Here is a 23,143-nt window from a genome sequence, read left to right on the forward strand (position 1 = left end):
AGCGACACGTCAACATGTCGGTGTAGGTTGTCCATTTTTGGGACAGAGTTCCCCAGCGGGCTTTGGGACGCCTCGGGTTGCGACTGCTTGCGTGTTTGTGCCAGACAGAGGTAAGGAAGGTGCGGGGACAGGGTACTGCAGGAAACGAGCCGGCGTGGTTGTGGAAGCGACCCGACAGCGGGACGGGACACGGGGAGATGTTCCCCGCCGAGGTCAGCACATCTTGATTCCCTAACCGAGCCCCAGACCAAACAATTCCCCGCTGTCTGGCAACCGAATTGGAAGAACAACCCCCTCCATGTTGCCGATCAGCCCGATCCTCAAACGTAATGTCGTGCATAGCCTGCGTGTCAGGTGTCAGTTAATCGCCGGGTTGGATGGTCCACATACGGCCGGCGTGGCTTGCTCGGTACCTGGACGCCACCGGGGGCGCCCCCGGCAAACGCCCGAGGCCGGGCTGCGGGCGAAGGGTTCAGACCACTCGGGATTGGGAGAGGCTGGGCACGGCTCATGTCAGGATGTCAGATGGGGAAGCTGGGATAAACTGGGGGCGTAACCCAAATCCGTGCGTTGTGTGGACCGGCCGCAAACGAGAATGGGAAGAATAGACCAGCCGGCGACAGAGCCGTCAACAGGGCGGTGGGCCCCCGGCGTGTGGTGGCGGATATGCGCATTCCCGCTTCGCAACAACGGCTGGCTGCGGTTCGAGCCGCCGTTTATCCAAGCGTGTGGCGGCATCACATTTTGTCTCCAGAGCACGAGGCGGCTTTCCAGTGTTGGGAATTTGCGCCTGGTTTGCGAAGGGTGTTGGGGGAGAAAAGGCTGTGAGGGCGTTGGACGAGCTTTCGGTCCGCGACGCGGTGCTTGTGCTGCGTCACTAAGCTTATCCTGACCGTCAGTATCTCCGATCTGAAGTTAAAGGACTAGATGAGACCAGGCAGTCACGGTTCGGTTATTTCTTTTCGGGGATCTTTTCTGCAGAACACCTGAGTGCCACCCTCCCATCGTCCGGGGCGGCCAAACGGTTCTGAGTTGGCATCTCACAACAGCGCTCTAGCCTAAGCCGTTGTAAAGCCTGATGTTGTGTTACGTCGCTGTTGGAGGCTTGGAAGGGCCGCAGCGCTTTCCGCCGACACGGAGGCAGTGGCACTGGCAACATCACGCTCGCCGCCAGAAGGCATTGGGAGCACCAGCGCTGCCCGGTTGAACAAGACTCGGCCGAAGCGTTACGACGATCCCCAGAATCATGAAAATGCCTGCCAGCAGAGTAATGTAGAGGAGTGGGACCTCACTGCCGACCGGGTCAGCCAAGCTTGACGGGCCCATGCATCTACCATGACCTGGGAAGCGCAGCTGAGGGTACCCGGTGCCCTTCCGAACTGGAGGGTTTCCAGGTCATGGTTTGCACGCGTTCAAAAAGCCCCCAGAGTGTGGCCGCCGTTATATCGTCCATTTCGGTTCAATTTTCCCCGGATAGGCAAATGTCTCGACAACAGTTGCCGTTTGGGCATAAAAAGAAGCGCTCTGCAGCCGTGTACGCATTCTTGAACAGAGTCGGAGGGCCTGGAAGCGGGCGCGTACGAATTGGGAAGGTCAAGTTTATGACGATGTTTGGTAGAGCCTGTCCAACTCTGTGCGAGCGCAAAATGGCCTACTATGGCACCTTGACCTTGGAAGGCACTTAGGTTGTGATTCGGTGACTTCCCTTTACTGGGAAGAAGAAAGCGGGCGCTGAACCCGGAAAAGTTTCGATTCGAAGGCAAACCTGAAAATGACTGGCACCTGGTGGCAGCCTCCCGCAGGGCTGCGGGAAACAGCAGACGACTCGCAACAGCGAGCGGCAGAGCAAAACCGCCAGGGTACCTTACATTTAACAGGGCAGGTACGGACGTAACGAAAATGTGGAAGGACCGCGGCGAGCTTTCGCGAACCCTTCTGTTGTGGAAGGAAGCAGACGTCAGGGCCAATTTGATGCCGCGATTTGGCGCGAAGCATGGGCCACGACGCGTTCAAAGCGTTGCATTAGCGTGGGGCAGCCCGGCAGATGCATCCAGGGGTCTCGATCAACACAGGCCGCCAGGCACTGCACCCCAAAACCCAGGCTCCACATGCAACTTTTGGCGACGAGAACAAGCGAGCATTGTTTGAAACGACGACGGAGATAATCACCTGACTACTATACGCTGTAATATTTCACCTTCATGCTGTGGTCCATTCCCTCGATTCTCTTCCGAAATGAACGCCGAATCACTGATTAGGATCCTGCGGGCGTACGATGTGTCGTTGGATGCAGCAGCGGTGAGAGCAGCCGTTTCGGCCTCTGACTCGGCCCATCTTGTGCAATGGGCTACGCTTCACCTCACTCCTGATACGCTGCTCACCGTCGACGAGTTGAACCAGTCCGTGGGCTTTCACTTCTTTGTCATCGACCTCCATGCTAATCATGTCCAATCAGATATGCTGCCCTCGGAAAATCGGGCGTGGCGGAGAAGCTTGCCATGTCGTCAGACCTCACCGCGGCTCGTGTTCTAAGTGACCAAGAGATCAAGGACGCCATAGACGAACTCAATCGCTCTACCCAGGCCATTACGCGGCATACTGAGGCCCTCAAACAACAACAGGAAGCTCTCGGACGGCTCGTTGATGCCGGCCGCGAGAGCAATAAGGAACGCGTCGCCATTCAAGAAGGCCGGGCCCGGAAATGGGAGGCTGAACGCAGCAACCTCGCATCAGAGGTATTTCCTACCACCTATCACGTGTTTTCCCAAGTGTACCAGACTGACCTTTGGCCAGGCAGACGAGCTCACGCAGTCGCTGGGCTCTCGCATCCGCGAACTCGAGCAGCAGCGCACTGGGGCTGGTGCGACAATCCAGCAGACCGTGGACACCTTGTTCCGCTCGGATGACAAACTCTTGTCCAGTCTTCAGAAGCTAGGATGGGAGTTAGAGACTGAAGACGGCGAGGAACAGAACGACGTCGCTCTGCTGCGTGAAGCATGCGCAAGGTTCGCTCCCGGTTTCGCATCCTCTACCCTTTGGCGGAGACTTACGATGTGACAGGCTGATCAAGTTCACCGTGGAGGGGATCCGAACAAAGTTAGACCGCCTCTATCTCGAATCTCTTGAGATGTCGTCCCAATCAAGGCCACCTCGAGTTTCGGCCGACCAAGTATCGGCGCTACAAGAGGAGCTAGAATCCCTCTATTCGGAACTTCTCCCGGTAGCCCAAATGTCGACCGAGCAGCAGTTTCTAGAGCCAGCGCTAAAGAGCCTCGCCACAAAGAATGGCCAGAGCATAGCCAAATCGGCCCGGGCAACTAGCTACGTGAGTAGCAGCACCGTCTGCAGAATGTTCTCCGCTGACAGCACAGATCCACGATTGTCTGGACTATCTCATTGACCGTGCGCAAGACATGATGGCTCGACTAGATGCATTTCAGGCGTACCAATCCGCTACCGATGCCGTTCTCGAGGTCGCCAAGCCGGAACTAGACGCCCAGACACACGTCACCGAGGCATCCCCTACACGGGCGACGAGTGCCAAACAACAACAAAATGACATGTCCCCGGTCCGTCCTCGACCCAAGCAGCGGTCGAGGTACTCAACTGGCGCGCCCGGCATTGGTAACGAGCCGCCACTAGAGGAGATCCTGCGCGCCCTTGCTATCAGTCTTTCACCGGACGACGAAGCCGCCGACGATTTACGGGAACAGGTCAAGATTTTATTATCGACGCTCGATAGCCGTCGGAGAAAGATGCGGGATGTTTCTCTTAATGTTCAACAGAGCTTCGAGGGTGTAGCAGCAAAGCAGGTTGCCGACGGGAAGCTGGCAATCCAGCTCGTTCGCGACTCCATCCTCGCCGAGACTTCCTTCGGAGGCGCCCGGCTCATGGATCCGGAGATTGAGGGGTCCATTGCCGTCCTTTCCCAAGAACTAGCCACCGTTGATGAGAAGCTGAAAGACATGGATGTCCGGGTGGGCCAACTGAAGGGTAGGAATGCGAAAAAGGACGAATTTATCAGCCGATGGGGTTGATGAGTCCGTCGTTCATGTAGCTCCGGGTGACATGTTCGACCACAAATGGCAAGTTGAGGTTTACACTCAGGCCTCCGGTGACGCGGAAACGCAGACCCATGCTCCAAGCAGGCAGCATCCCTGTTTAGACGGCCGTATCCTCAGGGGTTTCATCCCGCTGCTTACCGCTCATGGGACCTAGAGCGAGACAGCGAGTCATGCTCTATGCCATGACATCACCACGACGGCCATACATGTAAAGGGACCAACAGGCTTCCCGTCCGTCCACCCCGCGGCTCAACCACAAGCCAATCTTGCTTGACATCAAGTTACAAGGCTCAACATGGAGAAAGCCAAGAGCACGATGAAGAAGGGATTGGAGAAGGTAACGAGGATGGACAAGGAGCGTACGCTGCTCTTCTCTCTGTTTCCCTGGCGACAAAGCTCACTCTCCGCTTCTAGCCCTGCAGGAAGACAGGAAGGAGGCTCTTAATACCACGTGGCCGACCCGGGAGCAGCACCCGGACATGACGGGCGGCGTGGACCCAAACCTTGGCAGGGCGGCGCATTCTGGAGACCCGGCCGGGTTAGCCGGCAAGGACTCGCTGGTCCAGCCGGCCAACAAGCCGCGGACCTGAATGCGGCCAGACTACGTTGAAGGGGGGCCTCGTGGATGGGGCTGGGAATTTGGAGCCGTGATCAGAGTCCGCTGAGCACAGGCCAACATGTAGACCAATACTACCTGTTGTTTGAGTCATGCCACTTGATGCCGTCACTGAAGGAGCTGTATCGGCTTTACATGCTCACGTCCACCCCGCCCGCTTGCCCGCCAGGCTCCAGTGCCATACGCTCACTCATACTCTCTCGCCCGCGCGAAAATTAGCCTCCATCATCGCCATCGTACACGCCCTTGCCCCTCATCGGACGCGGGCTTCACCCGGCCTCCCGGCTGGCCCAGACCAGAACCACACCCGTCATCGCAGCATCATGGGGCTGTCCACGCCTTTCACGGAAGACTCAATCCGCCCTCTCCGTCTTCCGGCAGCGCGGCCAGCAACGCGACGGGCACGATCGCCGCGCCAGCGATCGTCAGGACGAATCCGCCCGTCACGCCATAGGCGATGGCCAAGGTCACGACGCACATGAGCAAGATACCCAAGTACAGCACGTGCACGACGCCGCAGGCCGCCAGAAAGTACTCGAAAAACCGCTCGTCCTACATTGCCAGGAAAGCAAATCCCAAGTCAGCTTCATTTCTTCTGTGTGATCGCCGAGAGCACAGAGTCAACGTGTGTGGGGGTGGGGGTTTGAAGAAGAAAAAACTGAATCGCGCCCTTCCCCCACGTTGTCTGTCACTGTCACCGCCCCCCAAATAGGAACCGCAACCCAAAAAGAAAACCTGCAGAAAAAGAACCAAATCCGAAAACCAAAAGAACACCCCCGGCAGAAAGAAAACCGCCAAAAAACAAGCAACACCACCACCACCAACACCACCCCCCAAGACAAAAAAGAACTCAGCAAAACTCAGAAAAAGAACTCACCACCCTCCACCTCCCCACTTTCCTCCCCCCCCTCACCCCCGCCACCACACCCACCATATACATCACCACCAGCTGGTCCAGCACATAGTACGGGGGCGCCCACCACGGCGAGCCGCCCGTGAGCACGAAATGTACCGTGTTGGCCACGCCCCGCAGGACGACGGTCGCGGTCGCGCCCTTGTCGCGTGCGTCTTGGAAGGTGAGGGGGCGGAGGATTTGGGTGCGGAGGTGCGTTGTTAGGGGGTGGAGAGTTGCGAGGGGGGTTGTTGATGATCGTGGTGGTGGTGATGGTGGGGGGTTGGTGCTGGTGGTGGTGGTGGGGAGGGTGATTGGCATTTTGGGTTGAGGCCTGGAGGGTCCCGGCGCTTTGGGTGAGGTGGTTTCTGCTTGCTGCACGTGGGTTGGATGGATGGGTGTGTTGGGGTTGGGGCTTGAAGGTGAGAGATTGTGGGTTTCGTGGGGTGAGGGGGTTTGTGGGATACCCGTGGGCGATGCTGTGGTGGGAAGTCGTCGGCCGAGGAGGTGGTGATGTTGAAGATGCCTTTCTTTTTTGGCGCGGCGTGGCGCGAGGATCGTGTCATGATGCGACGCTGGGATGGGAGGATGGGAGGATTCAACGCCAAGCCCCCCCCTTTTATGCAGGGGTTCTGGAACCCAATTTCAGCAGCTTGCAGATTGTTAGCCCGCCAGCGACGCGGTCTTGGCACGGCGCTTTTGGAAGAAGCATCACGACAACGTTGCTGAAGATGCTGTGTGGTGGAAACGTCTGTCGAGGTACTCTCGGGGCACCTGCTTGTGTATTTGCCACGGCAGCTACCTTCGTATGACTTTCACATGGCACCTCAGGAGGCAGTCTCAAAACAGCCTGATGCATTAGCTGAGCTTGCACTCGCGAGTCCTGACCAGCAAAAGCATCTTAGTCCCAGCTTTGTTGACTGCATGGTATGATAGTTCCTGTATGTATTGAGTTGAGTTGCATTGGACTACGGGGTACCTCGTACAGTGCGATGATGGGCCCACCAACAACCCAATGGTTCAGCAGCAACCTCATGGGTCTGTGATATGTGCTCTGTGGCCCATCACAAAAAGAAAACTATCACCGCAGGCGAGTAGCGTGTCTGGATCTTCCCGGTCAGGCCCGGTCAGACTTGGGCGATACGCATGTTCCGGAACGAAGTTGAGAAGATGCAGTGGTGACCGGATGTATCGGTGGTGGTGGATTCCCTGGAAGCAGCGCCGCGAAGATACAACGCCCGTGTCAATGGCCATCTCGCCCGTTGTGAGTTTGTTGCCGCGGGGTTGGGCCGAATGGTGCAGGAAGGGCATGGGCATGCAGCCTGCAAGTTTTTCTGGGGTCAAAGATGCCCTCTATGGACCAGAGGTGCTTTCCGTATTCCTAAAGTTTATCTGGGACCAGTCGCTGCGGGCTGGAGTTAGAACACGACGGAAAGTACAATGGAGTCTGAAACTCTGGATTGCTCACTCCCTATCTATGTGCTTCCAATCCGGATTAAATCGGGTGAATTCCATGTTAACGGGTGGAGTGTGAGTCAGTCCCGCAGAGCCTTCAATATGTGGGAAGCGTTTAAGGAACCTATGTAGTTGCTATCTTCCTTATTGATATGATTAGGCTGCTCCAGGTGGTCGTCTTCGTTGACGAGGTCGAGAAAGGGCTTCCAAATGTCTTGTTACTTCCCACAAGCGCTTCCATTTCATTGGGTTCATCGGGTAACGCTCGTTTGGTAAATGCCGGCCTACCATCTGACACAGAATCGGAGTAAAGGCCCATGGGGGTGCTAACAACTCTCATCATACTCTCGTCCTCGGCATCGACGTAGGGTCCGTGGTACTAGAGGACCTACCTACCAACGGTGAATCACTACCCTTATATCACGGTAGACAAGTTACCTGTATGTGAGGCACCCCGCGAGCCCCCTACCTGCCTTGGTAGCTGGTGGGTGAATAAGGTAGGTATTGAGAACACTTTAATGAAGACCAACCGGAGGATGAACAAACAACATAGACACCGACAGCCACGCCCAACCTTGGTCAATTCTGTATCATCTCCCATTGCTGTCACTTTCTAGGAGTGTTTGCTACGCGTAATCACTTTCTAAGACGAGGTAGACCCTTTGCATCCGCTTCTTCTAATCCGACCTTTCGACGATCTTCGTTACTGCTTAGATACCTAGGTAGGCAAGGCAATAATGACTTCCTGCATCCAGCTCGCTATTGATTGTTAAGCGTATAATTAATTATATACATAGCAAGTATCGGGCAAATTCACAATGCATGGAGAGTATAGCATATCCATATTCGTAGTATTTCACTGTGTCCCCCTTAGTTATTTCCTTTCACTATCAACATCCTCCATTCACTAGGTGTTTTGGCGATGGGCCGGTAACAATACCTGATGTCATCAAATCTCCGTATTCGTCCCCGAGACAGGGGCAAAATGAACCTGGCGATCGATCGTACTAGTGTATCGACCCCATCACTAGCATAGCTTGGTCTCTTAGCCTGTCTCACATTCTCTCTTCAAGATTCTTCTTGCTTTTTCTCCTCGTTTTCCACTCTTCCGTTATTTTTATCCAGCCCATGCAAAACAACCCCCCTTCCCCACCCAAGCTAGTGACTTGCCTAGTTCTCGAGCTAGCTGGGTAGTGTGAGACATCTTTGCTTCTCCCACTCCCCCACCTATCAGGGGCATCGCCCTGACCCCCATTGATGGGCTCGCCGGTCACCATTCACAATCCCGTGCATCTGGACCGCCGTCGCCGCTCCAACCCCTCGGCCTCGACACCCCGTCCCACATCCCCCTCCCACTCAACCTGCTGCGTGAGCGGCTTAGTGAGATAGAGGGCAGGTTGCTTTTGGGGCGGTGGTTGTAGTTGGTTGGTTGGGGGGTGAGGGGGGTTGCAATGAGGGTTGTCATGATTCGGAGCTGGAATTCGAGGCCCCTGGAGACGAGGCTGTTGAGCGCGACGCTTCGGCCGCCTGGGTGGGTGGGTTTTCCCCGTATGGGGAATGGTGGATTCGTGATTAGTTAGTGCTTGCTTGTTTGGGTGCTTGGATCGGGAGACTCCATCACAGCGGCTTCTCGCTTGTGGGGTGTCAATCTCGGGACTATTCTCCGGAGTGGTCTCCGGGTTGTTCTCCGGGTTGTTTCGTTGCCCATGTTCGTGGCGCCAAAAAATCGGGTCCCAGTCCTCTGGGCCGAGGATGGAGATGCGGCTTGGGATCTACAAAGATGTGGTTGTGCATACATGTTTCGGGACTTACATTGCGTAATTTGCGTGGATGCATGAAATGGATGTCTTCGACTACCCACGGTTCATGGAAAAAGCGTTCAGCATTCCCGGACCCCATCGGATAGACAAACTTGCTGCCGGCTACGGCCCCGGACATGGTCCGTAGAGATTGCACCACATTTGGAAACGGTACAAGGGACGGAGAATGCGCTCCTGTTCGACTCCATGTCCGCTCAGACGGCCCGGTTGAAGTGATGCGCCGAGGTGGTGAAGGGGTCTTTGCGGAATTTGCTGCATTAGTGGCGCAACCGTCAACCAGTAGAAAGCCGCCATCACGACGACATCTGCAGCTGTGTGCTCGCTAGTTAGCATGGATGTCTGGGCGCGGTGTCTTGGTACTATGTGTCCATGGTCAGTTGGGCCACGGGCGTCCCGGTGAGCTGCAAGGTGAGACGGGTGTTCGAGTTGCGCCGACCTTTGACCCTTTGGGTCGCATAGGCGTCCACAAGGACATTGTCGCCAAGGGTGGTCCGTAAGACACGGCCGAGAATTGGCTGCGGTCGGCCCGGTGGTGCTGGGAGAGCACGGGCGATGCACGGGTGGCCTTGGGATCATCCAGGCTAACTAGCCAAAGACGAGAGGATCTGCGATCGTAGCTCAGCTGGAAGCCTTTCGAGCCGAGAGGCCCGAGACCCTTCGGTTGTGGGGCCGTGGTTCGCGGCTTCGATCTTTGTCCGTGAAGGCTAACTGAAACACCAGACAACAAGGCTGCGATTGACTGTGCGGGACACGGCTCTGCATCCCCTCTTGATTCTCAGGGCGGGCAAGATGACAAAGCTTGGCTGACGGAAGAATTGAAGCAGAAAAAGGGATGGTTAGTGTCTGGGAAGAAGTGTGATATTGCAAGCCATCAAGCTGTGTCTCACTAGGACATGAAGTCACTCTGAACTCACCGGCGAATCCTCCATGACGTTGAAGATAGAATCGCCAAGATCACCTGACACGGGTTGCATCGTCGGTTATGACAAAAGTGCGGAAACGGTATCAAACTGTGTAACCTGTGCGATGTCAGTTGGTGGCACAAACATGTCGGTACTTGGGCCGCTCGGTAACCAATCCGGTTGAAGACTGGACGTCAAGCGAGAGTAACGACATGCCAACTACATGTTTACATGTTACAGAGGACTAACAGCAAGATCTATGTGTGTTGATATCTGAAAATTGGGTATATTGAGGCACGAGTAGTAAACAATTCGCATTACTGGAATAGCAAGTACCCCTTACAACAACCCCCTTTCCTCAACGCTGATTACAACCCCCCCTCCCGCTGCAAACACACACCACCGCCACCTTCATTAGTCGCTGTTCTCATCGCACACATCCTCTCCTTTACTCTCACACCCCCTAGAAGCTGGCAGTGCTCAACCGCACATAGCACTGCGTCGGCTCCTGCGCAAACCTCTGGATCGCTTCGTAGCTGTTCAGCTCCGCCGGGACCTTGTGCAGCTGGAAGTGCCACACAATCAGCGCAAACTGGATCTTCAGCCCCTGCAGCGCAAACCGCTTGCCAAAGCACCCACGCGGACCTAACCCAAACGGCAGCGTCGGCCCCGCCATGGGATCAAACGCCTCCCCCTCACCCTCATCCCCAGATAGCTGCTTCAACCACCGCTCCGGCTTAAACGCCCCAATATCCTTATCCTCCCACCTCCCGGACAGTGCCGCCTTCTTCCCGCGCTGCGCCCCCGGACTCCGCACCTCCTCCGCCAGCGGCATGTTGGGCTCCAAGTACCCCGCCCCGTTCGCCACCAGAAACACATCCGTATCCTTCGGGATATGCCTGCCCAACACAGTCGTATCCTGCATCGCGCGGCGCACCACAAACGCAATGGTATTCGCATGCCTAAGCACCTCCTCCACGACCGCATCCAAGTACGGAATATGCGCGCGCGCCAGCTCCTGGTAGGTCGGCGCTCTCTTCGCCCTGGCCGCATCGGGGAGAGCCTCACGCAACGCCGCGCGCAGACGGTCCTGCGCGGGCTGGTTGTCGGCGAGGTACTTGACGCCCCAGGCGACGGTGGTGGCCGAGGTGTCGTGGCCGGCGAGCATGAAGCCGAAGAACTCGTCGGCGATGGCGCGCTTGCGGTAGTCGGGCTGGCGGCCCTCCTTGGCGGCCACGTCGCGCTCGCGGAGGATGACCGAGTGGAGCGCGGTGCGGGCGGGCGCCGTGCCGTCTTGGTTCATCAGCTGCACGGACTCGTCAACACGGTCGCGGATGTACTGGTCTTTGATGGCGGTGGCATTTTTCATGTAGGGCAGTTGGCGGAGAACCCAGGAGGTGAGGCGTGGGGCGGGGGAGAGCTGCGTGTCCGTGACGGAGTTGGCGAGCGTGAGCGCGGCGGCGAAGATGGCGGGGAGGGAGGGTTCCGGGAACTCGACGGGTTCGTCGAGGTTGGCGGGGAGTTTCTTCTCCCGCTTGGCTTCCCACTGCGAGACGGTCTGCACACGGCTGGTGGTGATGCTCTCGGCCTCGGGGTGGCCGAAGAAGCCGGCGAAGATGCTGTCCAGCGCCATGTAGGTGATGTCGTGGTGGGCGTGGAAGGGGTGGCCCTCGGCCGTGTCGCACTTGATCTCCCACAGCTTGATCAAGGTCGAGGCGGCCTTGTAGAGCTGCGGCCCGCTCACCTCGGTGATGAAGCTGGGGGCCATCAGGTGGTTGATCAGGTGGCGGTTGTTCTTGAAGCGGGAGTCGCTCGAAATGAACTGGATGTGCTGCTCCGGCAGGATGCCGCCAATGAGATCCCCGAAGAAGCCGCTGCGGTCGAACTCCTTGGTGCGCCGCAGCAGGATGTCCTGGCTCTCAAAGGGATCCGTCACCACCACCCACGGCAGCGCCATGGGGGCGATGAAGGCCTGGATGATGGGGCTCTGGTGCCGCGCCGTCAACGACGTCAACCAGTCCTATCCATGGTTGCATAAAGCCAGTGGTTAGCCATGAAGATGACCTGGAGACTCATCAAGTGGGAAATAATTTGCGATTGGGGGCGAATTCTGGAGCGAGAAGAGGTAGGGGGTGGTGTGTTGGTGTTGGTAGTAGACAACCGTGACAACGACTTACAAAGACCCGCTTGGTACGCATGACATACCCCATCATCTCGGGGATATCCCCAAACAGCTTGTTGGCTGCATCTCGGTTGTATGGGATGCCGGCGAGAGGCTTGGGTAGTGCGGCACGGTACAGAGCGTACAGACCCGCCAGGACCGCGCCGAGCAGCAGCGTCCCCTGGACGGAGGAGAGGACGGCGCCCATATTTCCTTCTTTGACGAATTCCTACTGTGTGGTACTTGGGGATACTGTGTGGCAATAGAGGCGTCACTGTCTGTTGGTTTAAGTTAATTCGGCTGCGACTCAAAGTCTCAGTCGGGAGAAGCAAGCGACGGGAGATGCAGCAGCCGCGTTTGTGAATTAATTATGAGCTGCGACTCGAAAGCAAATGGAGAGCAGCGGTCAAGGCCAGGTGAAAGAGGGGGGTTGCATGGAAACGATGTTGCAGTTGGCTGGCAAGCTCAGGGGTGGGAAGGGGGGCCGCGGAGGACTTGTTGCTATCCGATTGGATCGCCATTGTGAAATACGTGGGATGGGAAAGGATGGGAAACGCCCCCAAGGCTCCATGGACGGTTTCGTCAAGCATCCCTGGAAGTTCCCCCACTCCCACTCTCACGGCACGCAACACGCGAGGAGCACTGTTCCTCCGATTGGCCCGTAGGCGACCGTTGAGCCCGTATCTTGCACGGGGAGAACTGTCAGAAGCAACACACCAGCGCGGGCCGAGAAGGTTGCCGTAGTACTGGACCCGTCTGGCTCCCCTTGTTCCTACAGAAAGGCCCCTCAGGGCCCTTTCCTCAAAGGAGAGGCGACATGGAAATGTGTAAATGAACCTAATGCCATAACGGTCCCAATTATGATGATCCTTTTTCTTCTGCAACCCCTCCAGGCCCTCACAATCCTTTAACTCACGCATCCGCCCGACCAAGGCGGAGCATCGAGACAGCATTCCTTTCATTGTGTACACATTGTACACACGCTCATTCGTTTTCATTGTGTTTTGGCCCTGGAGTTTTTTTTCGACCACAGCCTTAGTGCCCGTCAATCTCCTCCACAATGGCTGACGACAATGGCCCCCCCATGACCATCACCATGGTGGTCTGCACCGTGGTGTCCTTCATCTTCATGTGCCTGCGTTTCTACTGCAAGCAGTCGATGAGCACAAAAGTCGGCCTCGACGATGCCATCCTCGCTTTGTCATGGGTACGGTACCTCTTTTAATCCGTTTTTTCCTCTTGCCCTTCCCCCTCAACTCCCACTCGGACGCGCAAGCCCCGAACCAGGACCGGACCCCCATGGGGGCGCCAGTCTCGGGATCGTTGCCGGCTCAGCTGGGGCTGGCTACCTAGGCGGTGAATCTTACTCGTGGGGTGTTCTTCCCGCTAACTACCATGTGCAGGCGCTCTTCCTAGTCTTCGTCATCATCTCCATCCAGACAACCCATTGGGGTCTGGGCAAGCATCTCGCCGACGCCGACCTGACGCAGCTGCCCAAGCTGATGTACTACCTGCCCATTGGCCAATTCTTCGCCGTCATCGCCATCGCCGTCTCCAAGTCGTCCTTCATCATCACCCTGCTCCGGCTCGTCACCAAGCCATGGCAGAAGGCGGCCCTCTGGTTCATGTTGGTCACCATCAACGGGTCCATGGGTGCCATCTCCATCGTGCAGTTCTTCCAGTGCGGCGTGCCGCCGACGGAGGGTTGCGTTGACGGCAATGTTGTCATCGGCCTCGGTGTCTTTGCTGCCGGCTACTCGGCCGCTATGGATTTGGTCCTCACTGCCTTCCCCAGCTTGGTCATTTGGAACTTGCAGATGAAGAAGCGTGAGAAGTCGGGTATTATTGCGTCCATGAGTCTTGGTGTGGTGTAAGTCATATACCCATACCCCTCCTCTCTCCTCGGGCTTGGTTGCAAGCCACTGCAATTTTCTGATGGCCTTGTGATCACTGCCCGTGTGATCTCCCCCTCTTTTCTCTCACCAATTACTGACCCTTGTCTCTTCCGTTCCAGCGCTGGTGTGGTCGGTATCTACAAGTCCTCGACCATTCCTGCCGTCTCGCGTAGCGCCGACTTCACTCACGGGACCGCCGTGGTGCTGATCTGGCTGGTGGCTGAATTCGTGGCCACGGTGATCGCGTGCTCGATCCCCTTCTTCCGGCCGCTAGTGCGTCGCATGTCGTCGACGAACAAGCGCAGCAAGGGTTCGTCCTATGGGATGGGAGGCATGGGCAAAAGCGGTCACAGCAAGCTGAGCAGCCGCACCGACATCAAGGCGGCCAGCTCCGACGAGAGCAGCGATAAGGACGAGCAGCCGCTCAACACGGGTGTCGTGCACCGCACTGACGTCTTTACCGTCGAATATGACAACTGGTCCGCCAACGAGGGTGGTAACGGGCACTCCGGACCAGGACAGGCCCGTCGTGAGATGTGTTGAGCGCATTTACCCGAGTCCACTTTGTTTCACAGCATGCAGGAGCAGGCAACATACAAGGGCAAAAAACAGGGCGTGGGATTCCGTTGTGGGTCTCTGCCCAGGTTCTGGTTCGGTTCGGGGTTCGGTTTTTTTTTGGGGGGGCGGTTGCGTGGTTTGTTTACATGGGATTGGACTGAACAGGGGGGATGTGGGACAGGTCACTAATTTCCCGCGTGAGACGGCTTTTTTTTTTTTTTTTTTTCTGACGCCTTCTCCAAAATATGAACGAAAATGAAAACGTCATTTCCATTCACAACGGGTTTTGCAAGGTGCCTGACTGATAACTGACTCATGACAAGAGAGCGAATACTGCGAGACTACCTCGGCCCCCAAATCTGATCAGATACATGTACTCAGATATAACGCCAAAACTTGCACGTCGATCACGGGACCCATACCCCCAAACTGCCCGCCCATAGTCTCTTCCCCCCAATGGCAAAAAAATCTTAAAGTTCGGTGTCTCACTTGGCAACGGCCGGAGGAAACCGTCCACGTGCCCTCGGCGTGCCCGCACCGAACTTCCCCCATCTTGTCTACTTGACCCCCGCCCAGCTTAAAAGTTTTCAACGATACCCGATGAGACAACCGGGGGCACCTTCGAGAGCACGTCCCCTTCACAAGGAGTTGGGGCCGATCGCACCGCTGCCGACTACCGAGGGGGAGGGCGGCACCGTGGAGTCTCAGTCACCCACTCACGAGAAACACTAGGGTAGGTACCTAGTTATTTCCAAGAATCCTCCACGGAGCCAGAACCGACCGAGCCGAGTCCACCCGTCGTTGTCACCTCGTCGTGCCCAGTGTTACCCCACGCCGAAGAGAAGTCCCTTGGGCAGGGGAGAGCGGCAGCTGCGCCGCCTCCTGTTTTTTCAGAATCCCCCTCCGTGAACCCGTGAACGGCAAGTTTTTCTGCTGATCGGCCTGAGCCCAATCCCCGGGCCTGGAGGCGTTCGAAGCGACAGTTGTGGGGTTGGTCGGTCGCTCGGGCTCGGAACCAGCAAGACAAGGGTCTTACCGAAGGAAAGAAGGTTGTACCGAAGGAGTGGTAACAGGGAATCAGGGTCGCAGCGGACACTGGGCAACAGGGGGAATCCTTATCGGCGGGACTTCAGAACCCCAAGGACCAGGCCAACATGGGAATAGGGGGATCGTAATATCGGATTCCAGATTCCTGAGCTCGCCGGGACTGGCTGGGGACACGGCGGACTGGTTGTGCGGGAGTCATCCCGTGATCGAGGGAGGCAGGTTTTGCCCGATTCCACGTTCCCAGCCGGCCGGGTGATCTTATTCTTGGGCTTCCCATGTTATTATAATACCCCCGCGTGCCTGCCCATGGTGTGCTGTTGGTTGTTGGTAACTCTTGTTGGGTCTTAGTTTGATGCAACCGGTTTGGTCTTGAATACACAACCCTGTCATCTGCACCCTGCCCGCAGCTACCACCTCTTACCAGACTCTCGGGATGAACGCGCCAGTGAGAAAGCTGAGGCTGCCGCCTCTGGAGTCCGTCTGGAGCTGGCCCCGGTATGTCAGTCCGCATCTAGCCGACATCGAGGAGGAGTGCTTGGAATGGAGTGCCAGCTTCGGCGCCTTCGACCCAGAGACACAAAGATTGATCCACGACTACGGCAAGCTCAGTAAGCCTCTCTTCCGGTGGCGCCCGAGATGCAGTAAACCGCAAGACCCGGCCCCAGGTTACTGACTGAGGGCAAACATGTAGACCTTCTCGCAGGAATGTGCTACGCACGCATGCCACGAGGTGAGACACCCAAGAAGAACTAGACTACGAGTGTCTTCGTGGACTCCACCGGGGACCTGCGTTGCTAACCAGTTCGCCACCATGAGCAGAATACGTACGATCCGGATGCGACCTCATGCACCTCTTCTTCATGTTCGACGAATACTCAGACCAGTCCACCCCCGAGGAGGTCTGGCACCAGGCGAGTATTCAAATGGATGCACTGTGCTATCCACATAAGCCCCGTCCGAAGGGCGAATGGATCGGTGGCGAGATCGCACGACAGTACGTACTCCCCTCCCAACACACGGCAGCTCGGGCCGATCGGGAGCTGACCCAACCCTCTGAACAGGTTCTGGCTCCGTCTGCCAAAGACAGCCACCAAGACATTCAAGCGCCGCTTCCTGGAGACGTGGATCGACTACGTCGAGTCCGTCGCCCAGCAGGCCGAGCACCGGTCCGAGTCCCGCATCCTCGATCTCGACAGCTACTTCCCCCTGCGCCGCCACACCTCGGGCGCCCCCTCCACAATCGCCTTCTGGGAGCTGGACATGGACATCCCAGACCACATCCGGGAGCACCCAATTCTCCGCATGCTGGAGACACTCGCCGTGGATTTGATTGTCATTGGCAATGTAAGTTGGCCCTTCCTCATGGGAAAGCTGGCTGTCATACTCACCTGTTCGTCTTCAGGATCTACTCTCGTACAACAAGGAACAGGCCGTCGGAGACGACGAGCACAACATTGTGACCATCATCATGGCGCAGTTCCAGGTGGGCGTCCAGGACGCCATCGACAAGGCCGGCGAGCTGAGCCGCGAGAAGATGGAGAAGTTCAACGCGCTCTACAGCCTGCTCCCGCGCTGGGTCGGGCCGGTAGACCTTGACGTGCAGAGACTGGTGGATGGGATGGCGCAGTGTGTGAGTGGCGTGCTGCACTGGAGCTACGAGAGCCAGCGCTACTTTGGGAGCCGCGGCATGGTGGTTAAAAGGACACGGACGCTGCGCTTGCTGCCAAAGGCAAAGAATGCGAAGATCGCGACCATGAGTTTGTAGGGTTTGCAGTAAGGGGTTTGAGAGGCATGAGAAGAGCGGCATGATATAGACTAGACACACCGGCAACGTTACGAATAAACTATCTTACTTTCCTGAGCTATCTATCTCCCCGTTGCGTCTCTTGGCTGCGGCTCTCGCGGACGAGAAAGCCAGCCACATGATGCAGGTTCCTGCATTCAACACAGTATGATAATCTTCGCAGGTCCTGCATGGCTCTCAGTGGCTCTGACAGGACTTTTCGCCCTTGTCGTGACCCCAGTCCTATTTCGCTCGTGCGGCAAAAACGAGGCATGCCCCCTGTCCGCAAGGATGTAGTCCTGGTCGGTATCCTCTCCAATGCGACCCTTGTCGATCTTTCGGCCTCTCCGGCCACGTCGGTTAATAAGACTGATGGTATAAGTGGACAAGCGTCGCGTTCACTCTGCGGACCTCCCGTCGATACGACCTTTCTACTGCAGGAGAGAGCAAATCTGGCAACCATCTTGTGCGTTCGACACAGTGCATGACAGACAGGCAGCCCAGACTCAGACATTTCAACCTCGGATTCCTCTTCACCATGTCTTGGCTCTCTTCCCTTTCCGAGTGGCCAACCGGCACGGCTGCGGCCACCGCAGTCCTCGCTGCCGTGGCCGCCTACCTCCTTGCCACCGTTATCCACTCGGCAACGCTCCACCCGCTCGCTCGCTTCCCCGGTCCCGCTTCCTGTGCCGTGAGCCGCATACCCTTTTGGGTGGCCTGCATCACGGGGACGCAGGTGCGGTGGATGCACGAGCTCCACGTCCGGTACGGTCCCGTCGTGCGCTACAGCCCCAACGACCTCAGCTTCGTCGACGACGGGGGCTCCGTCTGGAAGGCCCTGCACAATCGGCATGAGAAGGGAGGGAAGGAGTTCGCCAAGGCGAAGGAGTGGTTTGTCACCCCTGCCAACGGTAGGTTTTACCCCCCAGTCTTTTTTTTGTCTGCATGTTGCATGTTACATGTTACATGTTGGTCGAACCAACCGCCATACTGATCAGCACGACAGGCATCTACGGCATCAACAGCGCGGCCGCTCATGAAGACCATCGGCGATACCGCGCCCTCTTCGCCCCGGCCTTTTCCGAGCGTGCCTTGAAGGGCCAGGAGCCCGTGTTCCGGAGCCATGTCGACCAGCTGCTCTCCAAGCTGGCCGAAGCCGGCGAGGCGGGGAAGCCCGTGGACATGGCCAAGCTCTTCCAGCTCACCACGTTCGACATCATGGGCCAGCTGACCTTTGGTCAGTCGCTCGGCCAGCTCGAGTCGACCACCTACTCGCATTGGGTCCAGGCCGTGTTCGATTCCATCCGGGCCATCCCCATCGCCCAGCTGATCCAGTACTACCCCGTGTTCCAAACCCTCTTCGACCTGGTGGAGCCCAAGGCCGTTCAGGACATGAAGTACAACCACTTCCGGTTCTCGGCCGACCGCGTCGACAAGCGGCTGGAGCGTGGCTCGGAAGAGCCCGATATCTGGAACCTGGTACTGTCGGCCAAGGGCGACAAGCAGCTGACCCTCGACGAGATGTACTGCCACGCCGACGTCTTCATGCTGGCGGGGAGCGAGACCACGGGCACGGCCATGTCCGGCCTGACCTACTACCTCCTGACCAACCCGGACAAGCTGGCGCTCCTGACCCAGGAGCTGCGTGGCCGGTTCCGGAACGAGGACGAGATCACCATGGAAAGCACCGCCCCGCTAAAATATCTCAATGCCTGTAAGTGCCCCTGGCCACTAGTACAATCTCGCGCACAACACCATCACCTGACCCCCTTACCACCACTCAACACCATCTCATTTGCCTCTGAGGGACTATCAATTCCCTCAACCCTGATCCAGCCCATCCCCTGGGTTGATTGAATTCCCTCAACCCCAAACCCCATATTTCAATTTTTCAAATCCCTCACCGGAGTCACCGAAACCCCCAACCCAACCCTCGTCGCCACCCCCACCCCCAACCCTCACCCCCATTGAACCCAACCCAACCCAACCCAACCAAGCCACACCAAACTAACCCCCACCCCCCTCAAAAAAAGGCATCCACGAAGCCCTGCGCATGTACCCCCCGGTCCCCGTCGGCGTCCCCCGCATCGTCGCCGCCTCCGGCAAAACCGTGCTCGACCGCTTCATCCCCGCCGACACGCGCGTCTCCGTGCACCACTACGCGACCTACCGCAGCGCGTCCAACTTCACCGACCCCGACACCTTCGCGCCCGAGCGCTGGCTGGCTGCGGGCGACGAGGGTAGGGGTAAGTACGCGGGGGATCGGCGGGAGGCGATGCAGGCGTTTGGGTATGGGCCAAGGGATTGTTTGGGGCAGAATATGGCGTGGCATGAGATGCGGTTGGTGGTGGGGCGGTTGTTTTATGGGTTTGATTTGGAGGTGTGTGGGGAGAGTTTGGGGTGGGTGCGGCAGAGGGCGTTTATTTTGTGGGAGAAGAAGCCGTTGTTTGTGAAGGTGAGGAAGGCGGTGGTGTAAGTCAGTGAGGGAGGGGTGGGTTGGTGACTGGGTGGTTGCATGTGCGAGTTGGAACTTGTGGGTTGGAAGGAAGGGGGGTCGGTTGTTGGAGAAAAGTATTGGGTAGGTAGGTAGGTAGGTAGGTTTTGGTTGGGTTTTATAGGATGACGGATGATGCTGTGTATGAAACGGGATGGTGTTAGTTAGAACAGATAGCTTTAGATTGTAGCCCGCGCTATGCCATTGATTTCCTTAGACTTGTATTCGCTTATAGACCCGCACCCATGGTGTTCCCCATCCTAGATCCTACATTCAGAGCCAAGGTAGTTGGGAATCTCACAAAAGCCCCCGTTGTGCTGTTCGGCACCTGCGAGACCCTCATACGGAGGCGAAAGGCCACACGTCCCTAAACGCAAACCTTTCACAGGACCATTATCCATCTAGGGTGCAACGCCTCAGGGCTTGAGTGTGGATTTATAGTGTTCTAGATATTTTATTTACGCTGGCTTCCCGGTCTTCGCTGTTTTTCTAGCCCTCGTGTCAAAAGCTTGGAATTGTTCTTTGCGTCTTTTTATATTCAGTTCGGAGAGGTGACTAGGTGTATATCTGATGTTAGAACATCCTCTCTTCCATTACCAGAAGTATTCGTAATTCATTGGATGCTAAAGATGCATTTCTCGGGCTGGGTGCGGGTAGGGTTTGTTGGTCTCGTGTAAGTGAATTTACCCCACACAGACCTTCTCTTTTTGGCTCGAAGCGAGCAATTCCAGCCAACCATGGCTTGTGAACTTTGGGCGGCATGGCATATGCCGTTAACTATACCGTTGCATTTATTGGGGGTTAGCGAACAGGCCCATTCACTGGATTATTGAGAGAGGGTGTGCGGTGGACATAGTTGATTGGATAATGAGACCGGCAGGCAGGTAGGTACTTGACGACCACCAGGGCACTCATGAGAACCTCATTATCAACACCCGCGACGCTTCCCATCACCTCTTCAGCTTAGGCCTCGTTGGTGATGAGACTTCGCCTCGCCGGTCCCCGCCTGGAAAATACCGCTCGGAAATGGAATGCGTACCAAAAGCTCGCAAGTAGCTGAGAAATGTTAGCCATGTGCCGCCGACTGTTAAATAGCTCGTGGTGGCCGTATGAGATGGTTAACTTGGGTTATGGGATCGCCGCGAGGGTCTAGAACGCAGATCCAGAGGACGGCGGGCAGCGTTGTGGAATGTCTATATGAAATTTTGACTGCCTGCCGCTATGTACCTATCAATAACGTAATGCGGCCGACTTCGTCTGGTTGGTTGATGGTCTGTGAACCTTCTTGTCCGAGCGGATATGGCACTTCCATAGAAGTGACGTATCCCAAACCCGAAACCCCGCCCATAGGCGCGAGCCATATCCTTTCGCCTCTTCCCCTCTCTAAGGTAATCCTCAGTCTCTAACCGCCCCTGAAAAAACACCAAGATACCCAGCCACACCTCTAACCCCCTCCTGACGTATCCAAAACACCTAACCTCCCTCCGACGGACTCCTTATACAGCCTTGGCCTTCATACTGTTGAACTCTCGATCGCGACTGTAAAAGAAGAACAAGAGAGCAAAACTCCATCAGCATAACCATACTTAAAGAAGGACCAAAAGAAAAGACATCCACCCTGCCGCCGAGAGTAGGTACACTTAGAAAGACAAACAAACACGGCAACCTAGGTAGGTAGCAAGGGCGGCACCGAAACCAACCCCCACTCTACCAAAAAAAGAAAAAAAGGTAGGGCCAATGACATGCATGTCATGGCGGTATGTGGGTTGGGTTGGTCGTTGGGGGGGGGGGGGGGGGGGGGGGTAAGGTAAGTAAGGGGGACACCACGATCAGCACACAAGTTATCACATCACTTATTCCTCGTACCTTCCCCCCGTCAGGACGGCCGGCCCGCTCTTCTCGAGCTTCTCCTTGAGGTATTCGTAGACGGTAAACGTCACAGCCTGGCCGGGCGCGACGCGCATGATGCGCGGTGTGATGCCCTTGTAAAATGCGTGCACGCCTTCTTGTCTGGTTAAGGGGGGGGGTGGGTTGGTTAGCGCTGGTGCTGTCATCTTGGGGAGAATAAGGTGATGGGGTGAAAGGAGGGGAGGACAGGGGAGGACAGGGGAGGGGGGGGCTGCATCTCTGGGGCCAGGACGCAAACGCACTTGAACATATCGCCCGCGATCCTGGTGATGCGCTGCAGGGCGGTGGTGCCCTCCTCGGCGCGCATCTTCTGCAGGCGGGTCTTGATGGTGTCGATGGGGGCGTTGCTGAGGGGCCCCATGGCGCCCGAGACCAGGCCGATCAGGGTGGTCTGGTAGCTGGGCAGGCTGGCGCCGCGGTACTCGGGCTGCCACTGGTACAGCCACTCCTTGAAGTAGGTGTAGGCGGTGAAGTTGACGGCCTGGTTGCTGCCCTGGCGCAGCGCCGTCAGCGACACGCCGCGGTACAGCGCCCCGGCGCCTTCCTCCTTGACGATGGTGTACAGCGCGTGCGCCGCGTTGCGGTACTTGGGCACGTCGAGCGGGTCGGCCATGCTGTGGTGCTGCGCTTGCAGCCGGATCTTGACCACCTCCATCGGGGTCACGACCGCCACGGCTTCGGTCACACCCGCGGCGAGGCCGGCTAGGAAGAGGCTCTGGCCCGAGACGACGCCCGTGTCCTTGTTCGCGAGCACTTGCTTGTACCACTCGAACGAGGTGAAGCGGATGGCCATCTTGGGCACGATGCCCGTCAACACGGCGCCGAGGCCCTTATACAGCCCGAGCGGCGTCTCCTTGCGCACGATCTCGAGCCCGGTCGCGACGAAGCCGCGCTTGGGCATGCCCGGTTCGCGGCCGCGCCGCGACAGCTGCATGCGCACCTTGATGGTGTCTGGGCAAGGTCCGGGTCAGCTCGTGTTTCCTGATACAACAGGGGGTGGAACGGAACGGTGCCTACTGACCTAGGGGATGGCACACCAACGCCTCCATCATACCAGCGCCTCCGCCAGCTGCAAATCGAACCCGTTGAGTTAGTATGGGGCACACCAGCACCCAGGTCGGGGACGCGGCCGTGGCTGGGGCTCACCGATCAGGTTGGTCGCCGCGGAGGCTGGCTTTTTGCCATCTTTCCCAACTCTTGTCGCCATATTGTATGCTTGTGTGTGTTTTTGCTTTTTTCTTCCGTCGTAGTCATTAAACCGCGCTCACGGCTCCAACAGGTGATACCGAGTAATCGCCGTGCCGATGCCAAGCCCCTTTCTCCGGATGCCGAGGATGACGATATCCTAAGACTCGTACAACCAGCAACGCTGCAGCGCCGTGGCTTGAAAGCTCCAAAGCGTAAATATGATGCTGCGGATTCGTTTTGGTGTTCGCAAAGTCGTCGAGGTAAAGACCGAGCCAAAGACACAAAATATATCAGTAAGGAGCGTAGGCCGAACGGATTCGGGCACCGGGAGAGAGAGTAATGTGGATCACTCCACAGTCG

General features: G+C 57.1%; 8 protein-coding genes across 8 annotated transcripts; 5 read left to right on the top strand and 3 right to left on the bottom strand.

Moving 5' to 3' along the window:
• Nucleotides 1-2,107: 2,107 nt before the first annotated feature.
• On the top strand, nt 2,108-4,405 carry F5144DRAFT_160823 (uncharacterized protein). Its single transcript, XM_066782537.1, has 5 exons — nt 2,108-2,399; nt 2,456-2,735; nt 2,794-3,005; nt 3,061-3,325; nt 3,372-4,405. The coding sequence occupies exons 1-5, from the start codon at nt 2,236-2,238 to the stop codon at nt 4,035-4,037; spliced, it is 1,587 nt and encodes a 528-aa protein (XP_066644213.1). The 5' UTR covers nt 2,108-2,235; the 3' UTR covers nt 4,038-4,405.
• On the top strand, nt 4,139-4,679 carry F5144DRAFT_160830 (uncharacterized protein). Its single transcript, XM_066782538.1, has 2 exons — nt 4,139-4,423; nt 4,479-4,679. Exons 1-2 carry the CDS (start codon nt 4,360-4,362, stop codon nt 4,652-4,654), a joined length of 240 nt encoding a protein of 79 aa, XP_066644214.1. The 5' UTR covers nt 4,139-4,359; the 3' UTR covers nt 4,655-4,679.
• A 281-nt stretch (nt 4,680-4,960) lies between these two features.
• F5144DRAFT_160813 (uncharacterized protein) lies at nt 4,961-5,989 on the bottom strand. The gene is made up of 2 exons (XM_066782536.1): nt 5,558-5,989; nt 4,961-5,232 (listed from the first exon to the last, which is right to left on the bottom strand). Exons 1-2 carry the CDS (start codon nt 5,891-5,893, stop codon nt 5,023-5,025), a joined length of 546 nt encoding a protein of 181 aa, XP_066644215.1. The 5' UTR covers nt 5,894-5,989; the 3' UTR covers nt 4,961-5,022.
• A 3,993-nt stretch (nt 5,990-9,982) lies between these two features.
• Nucleotides 9,983-12,553, bottom strand: F5144DRAFT_565815 (cytochrome P450). The gene is made up of 2 exons (XM_066788521.1): nt 11,927-12,553; nt 9,983-11,769 (listed from the first exon to the last, which is right to left on the bottom strand). The coding sequence occupies exons 1-2, from the start codon at nt 12,116-12,118 to the stop codon at nt 10,213-10,215; spliced, it is 1,749 nt and encodes a 582-aa protein (XP_066644216.1). The 5' UTR covers nt 12,119-12,553; the 3' UTR covers nt 9,983-10,212.
• A 37-nt stretch (nt 12,554-12,590) lies between these two features.
• Nucleotides 12,591-14,589, top strand: F5144DRAFT_565817 (uncharacterized protein). Its single transcript, XM_066788522.1, has 3 exons — nt 12,591-13,117; nt 13,314-13,780; nt 13,925-14,589. Exons 1-3 carry the CDS (start codon nt 12,971-12,973, stop codon nt 14,346-14,348), a joined length of 1,038 nt encoding a protein of 345 aa, XP_066644217.1. The 5' UTR covers nt 12,591-12,970; the 3' UTR covers nt 14,349-14,589.
• Nucleotides 14,590-15,843: 1,254 nt separating this feature from the next.
• F5144DRAFT_610762 (isoprenoid synthase domain-containing protein) lies at nt 15,844-17,206 on the top strand (the record flags this gene model as incomplete). The annotated part of the gene is made up of 5 exons (XM_066791672.1): nt 15,844-16,018; nt 16,114-16,140; nt 16,230-16,404; nt 16,472-16,754; nt 16,813-17,206. 5 exons carry the CDS (start codon nt 15,844-15,846, stop codon nt 17,173-17,175), a joined length of 1,023 nt encoding a protein of 340 aa, XP_066644218.1. The 3' UTR covers nt 17,176-17,206.
• A 525-nt stretch (nt 17,207-17,731) lies between these two features.
• Nucleotides 17,732-19,669, top strand: F5144DRAFT_628040 (cytochrome P450; the record flags this gene model as incomplete). The annotated part of the gene is made up of 3 exons (XM_066792318.1): nt 17,732-18,104; nt 18,200-18,907; nt 19,227-19,669. The coding sequence occupies 3 exons, from the start codon at nt 17,732-17,734 to the stop codon at nt 19,667-19,669; spliced, it is 1,524 nt and encodes a 507-aa protein (XP_066644219.1).
• A 1,821-nt stretch (nt 19,670-21,490) lies between these two features.
• Nucleotides 21,491-22,901, bottom strand: F5144DRAFT_160912 (mitochondrial carrier domain-containing protein). The gene is made up of 4 exons (XM_066782539.1): nt 22,742-22,901; nt 22,617-22,664; nt 21,838-22,546; nt 21,491-21,697 (listed from the first exon to the last, which is right to left on the bottom strand). The coding sequence occupies exons 1-4, from the start codon at nt 22,800-22,802 to the stop codon at nt 21,541-21,543; spliced, it is 975 nt and encodes a 324-aa protein (XP_066644220.1). The 5' UTR covers nt 22,803-22,901; the 3' UTR covers nt 21,491-21,540.
• Nucleotides 22,902-23,143: the final 242 nt, after the last annotated feature.

This window comes from Chaetomium tenue (genome assembly GCF_020726465.1).
Source record: "Chaetomium tenue strain MPI-SDFR-AT-0079 chromosome Unknown F5144scaffold_3, whole genome shotgun sequence".
In the NCBI taxonomy this organism is placed as follows: Eukaryota; Fungi; Ascomycota; class Sordariomycetes; order Sordariales; family Chaetomiaceae; genus Chaetomium; species Chaetomium tenue.

Excerpts from the sequence above, each read along its gene's own strand:
- F5144DRAFT_160823 (XM_066782537.1), top strand. The coding sequence starts at position 2,236 with ATGAACGCCGAATCACTGATTAGGATCCTGCGGGCGTACGATGTGTCG. Across the intron at positions 2,400-2,455 it reads ACCGTCGACGAGTTGAACCA|ATATGCTGCCCTCGGAAAAT; the intron begins GTCCGTGGGCTT and ends ATGTCCAATCAG. Across the intron at positions 3,326-3,371 it reads CGGCCCGGGCAACTAGCTAC|ATCCACGATTGTCTGGACTA; the intron begins GTGAGTAGCAGC and ends CTGACAGCACAG.
- F5144DRAFT_160830 (XM_066782538.1), top strand. The coding sequence starts at position 4,360 with ATGGAGAAAGCCAAGAGCACGATGAAGAAGGGATTGGAGAAGGTAACG. Across the intron at positions 4,424-4,478 it reads AACGAGGATGGACAAGGAGC|CCCTGCAGGAAGACAGGAAG; the intron begins GTACGCTGCTCT and ends CTCCGCTTCTAG.
- F5144DRAFT_160813 (XM_066782536.1), bottom strand. The coding sequence starts at position 5,893 with ATGCCAATCACCCTCCCCACCACCACCACCAGCACCAACCCCCCACCA. Across the intron at positions 5,233-5,557 it reads AAGTGGGGAGGTGGAGGGTG|GACGAGCGGTTTTTCGAGTA; the intron begins GTGAGTTCTTTT and ends CTGGCAATGTAG.
- F5144DRAFT_565815 (XM_066788521.1), bottom strand. The coding sequence starts at position 12,118 with ATGGGCGCCGTCCTCTCCTCCGTCCAGGGGACGCTGCTGCTCGGCGCG. Across the intron at positions 11,770-11,926 it reads TGCGTACCAAGCGGGTCTTT|GACTGGTTGACGTCGTTGAC; the intron begins GTAAGTCGTTGT and ends AACCATGGATAG.
- F5144DRAFT_565817 (XM_066788522.1), top strand. The coding sequence starts at position 12,971 with ATGGCTGACGACAATGGCCCCCCCATGACCATCACCATGGTGGTCTGC. Across the intron at positions 13,118-13,313 it reads CCATCCTCGCTTTGTCATGG|GCGCTCTTCCTAGTCTTCGT; the intron begins GTACGGTACCTC and ends TACCATGTGCAG. Across the intron at positions 13,781-13,924 it reads TCCATGAGTCTTGGTGTGGT|CGCTGGTGTGGTCGGTATCT; the intron begins GTAAGTCATATA and ends CTTCCGTTCCAG.
- F5144DRAFT_160912 (XM_066782539.1), bottom strand. The coding sequence starts at position 22,802 with ATGGCGACAAGAGTTGGGAAAGATGGCAAAAAGCCAGCCTCCGCGGCG. Across the intron at positions 22,547-22,616 it reads GTTGGTGTGCCATCCCCTAG|ACACCATCAAGGTGCGCATG; the intron begins GTCAGTAGGCAC and ends GACCTTGCCCAG. Across the intron at positions 21,698-21,837 it reads ATCGCGGGCGATATGTTCAA|ACAAGAAGGCGTGCACGCAT; the intron begins GTGCGTTTGCGT and ends CCCCTTAACCAG.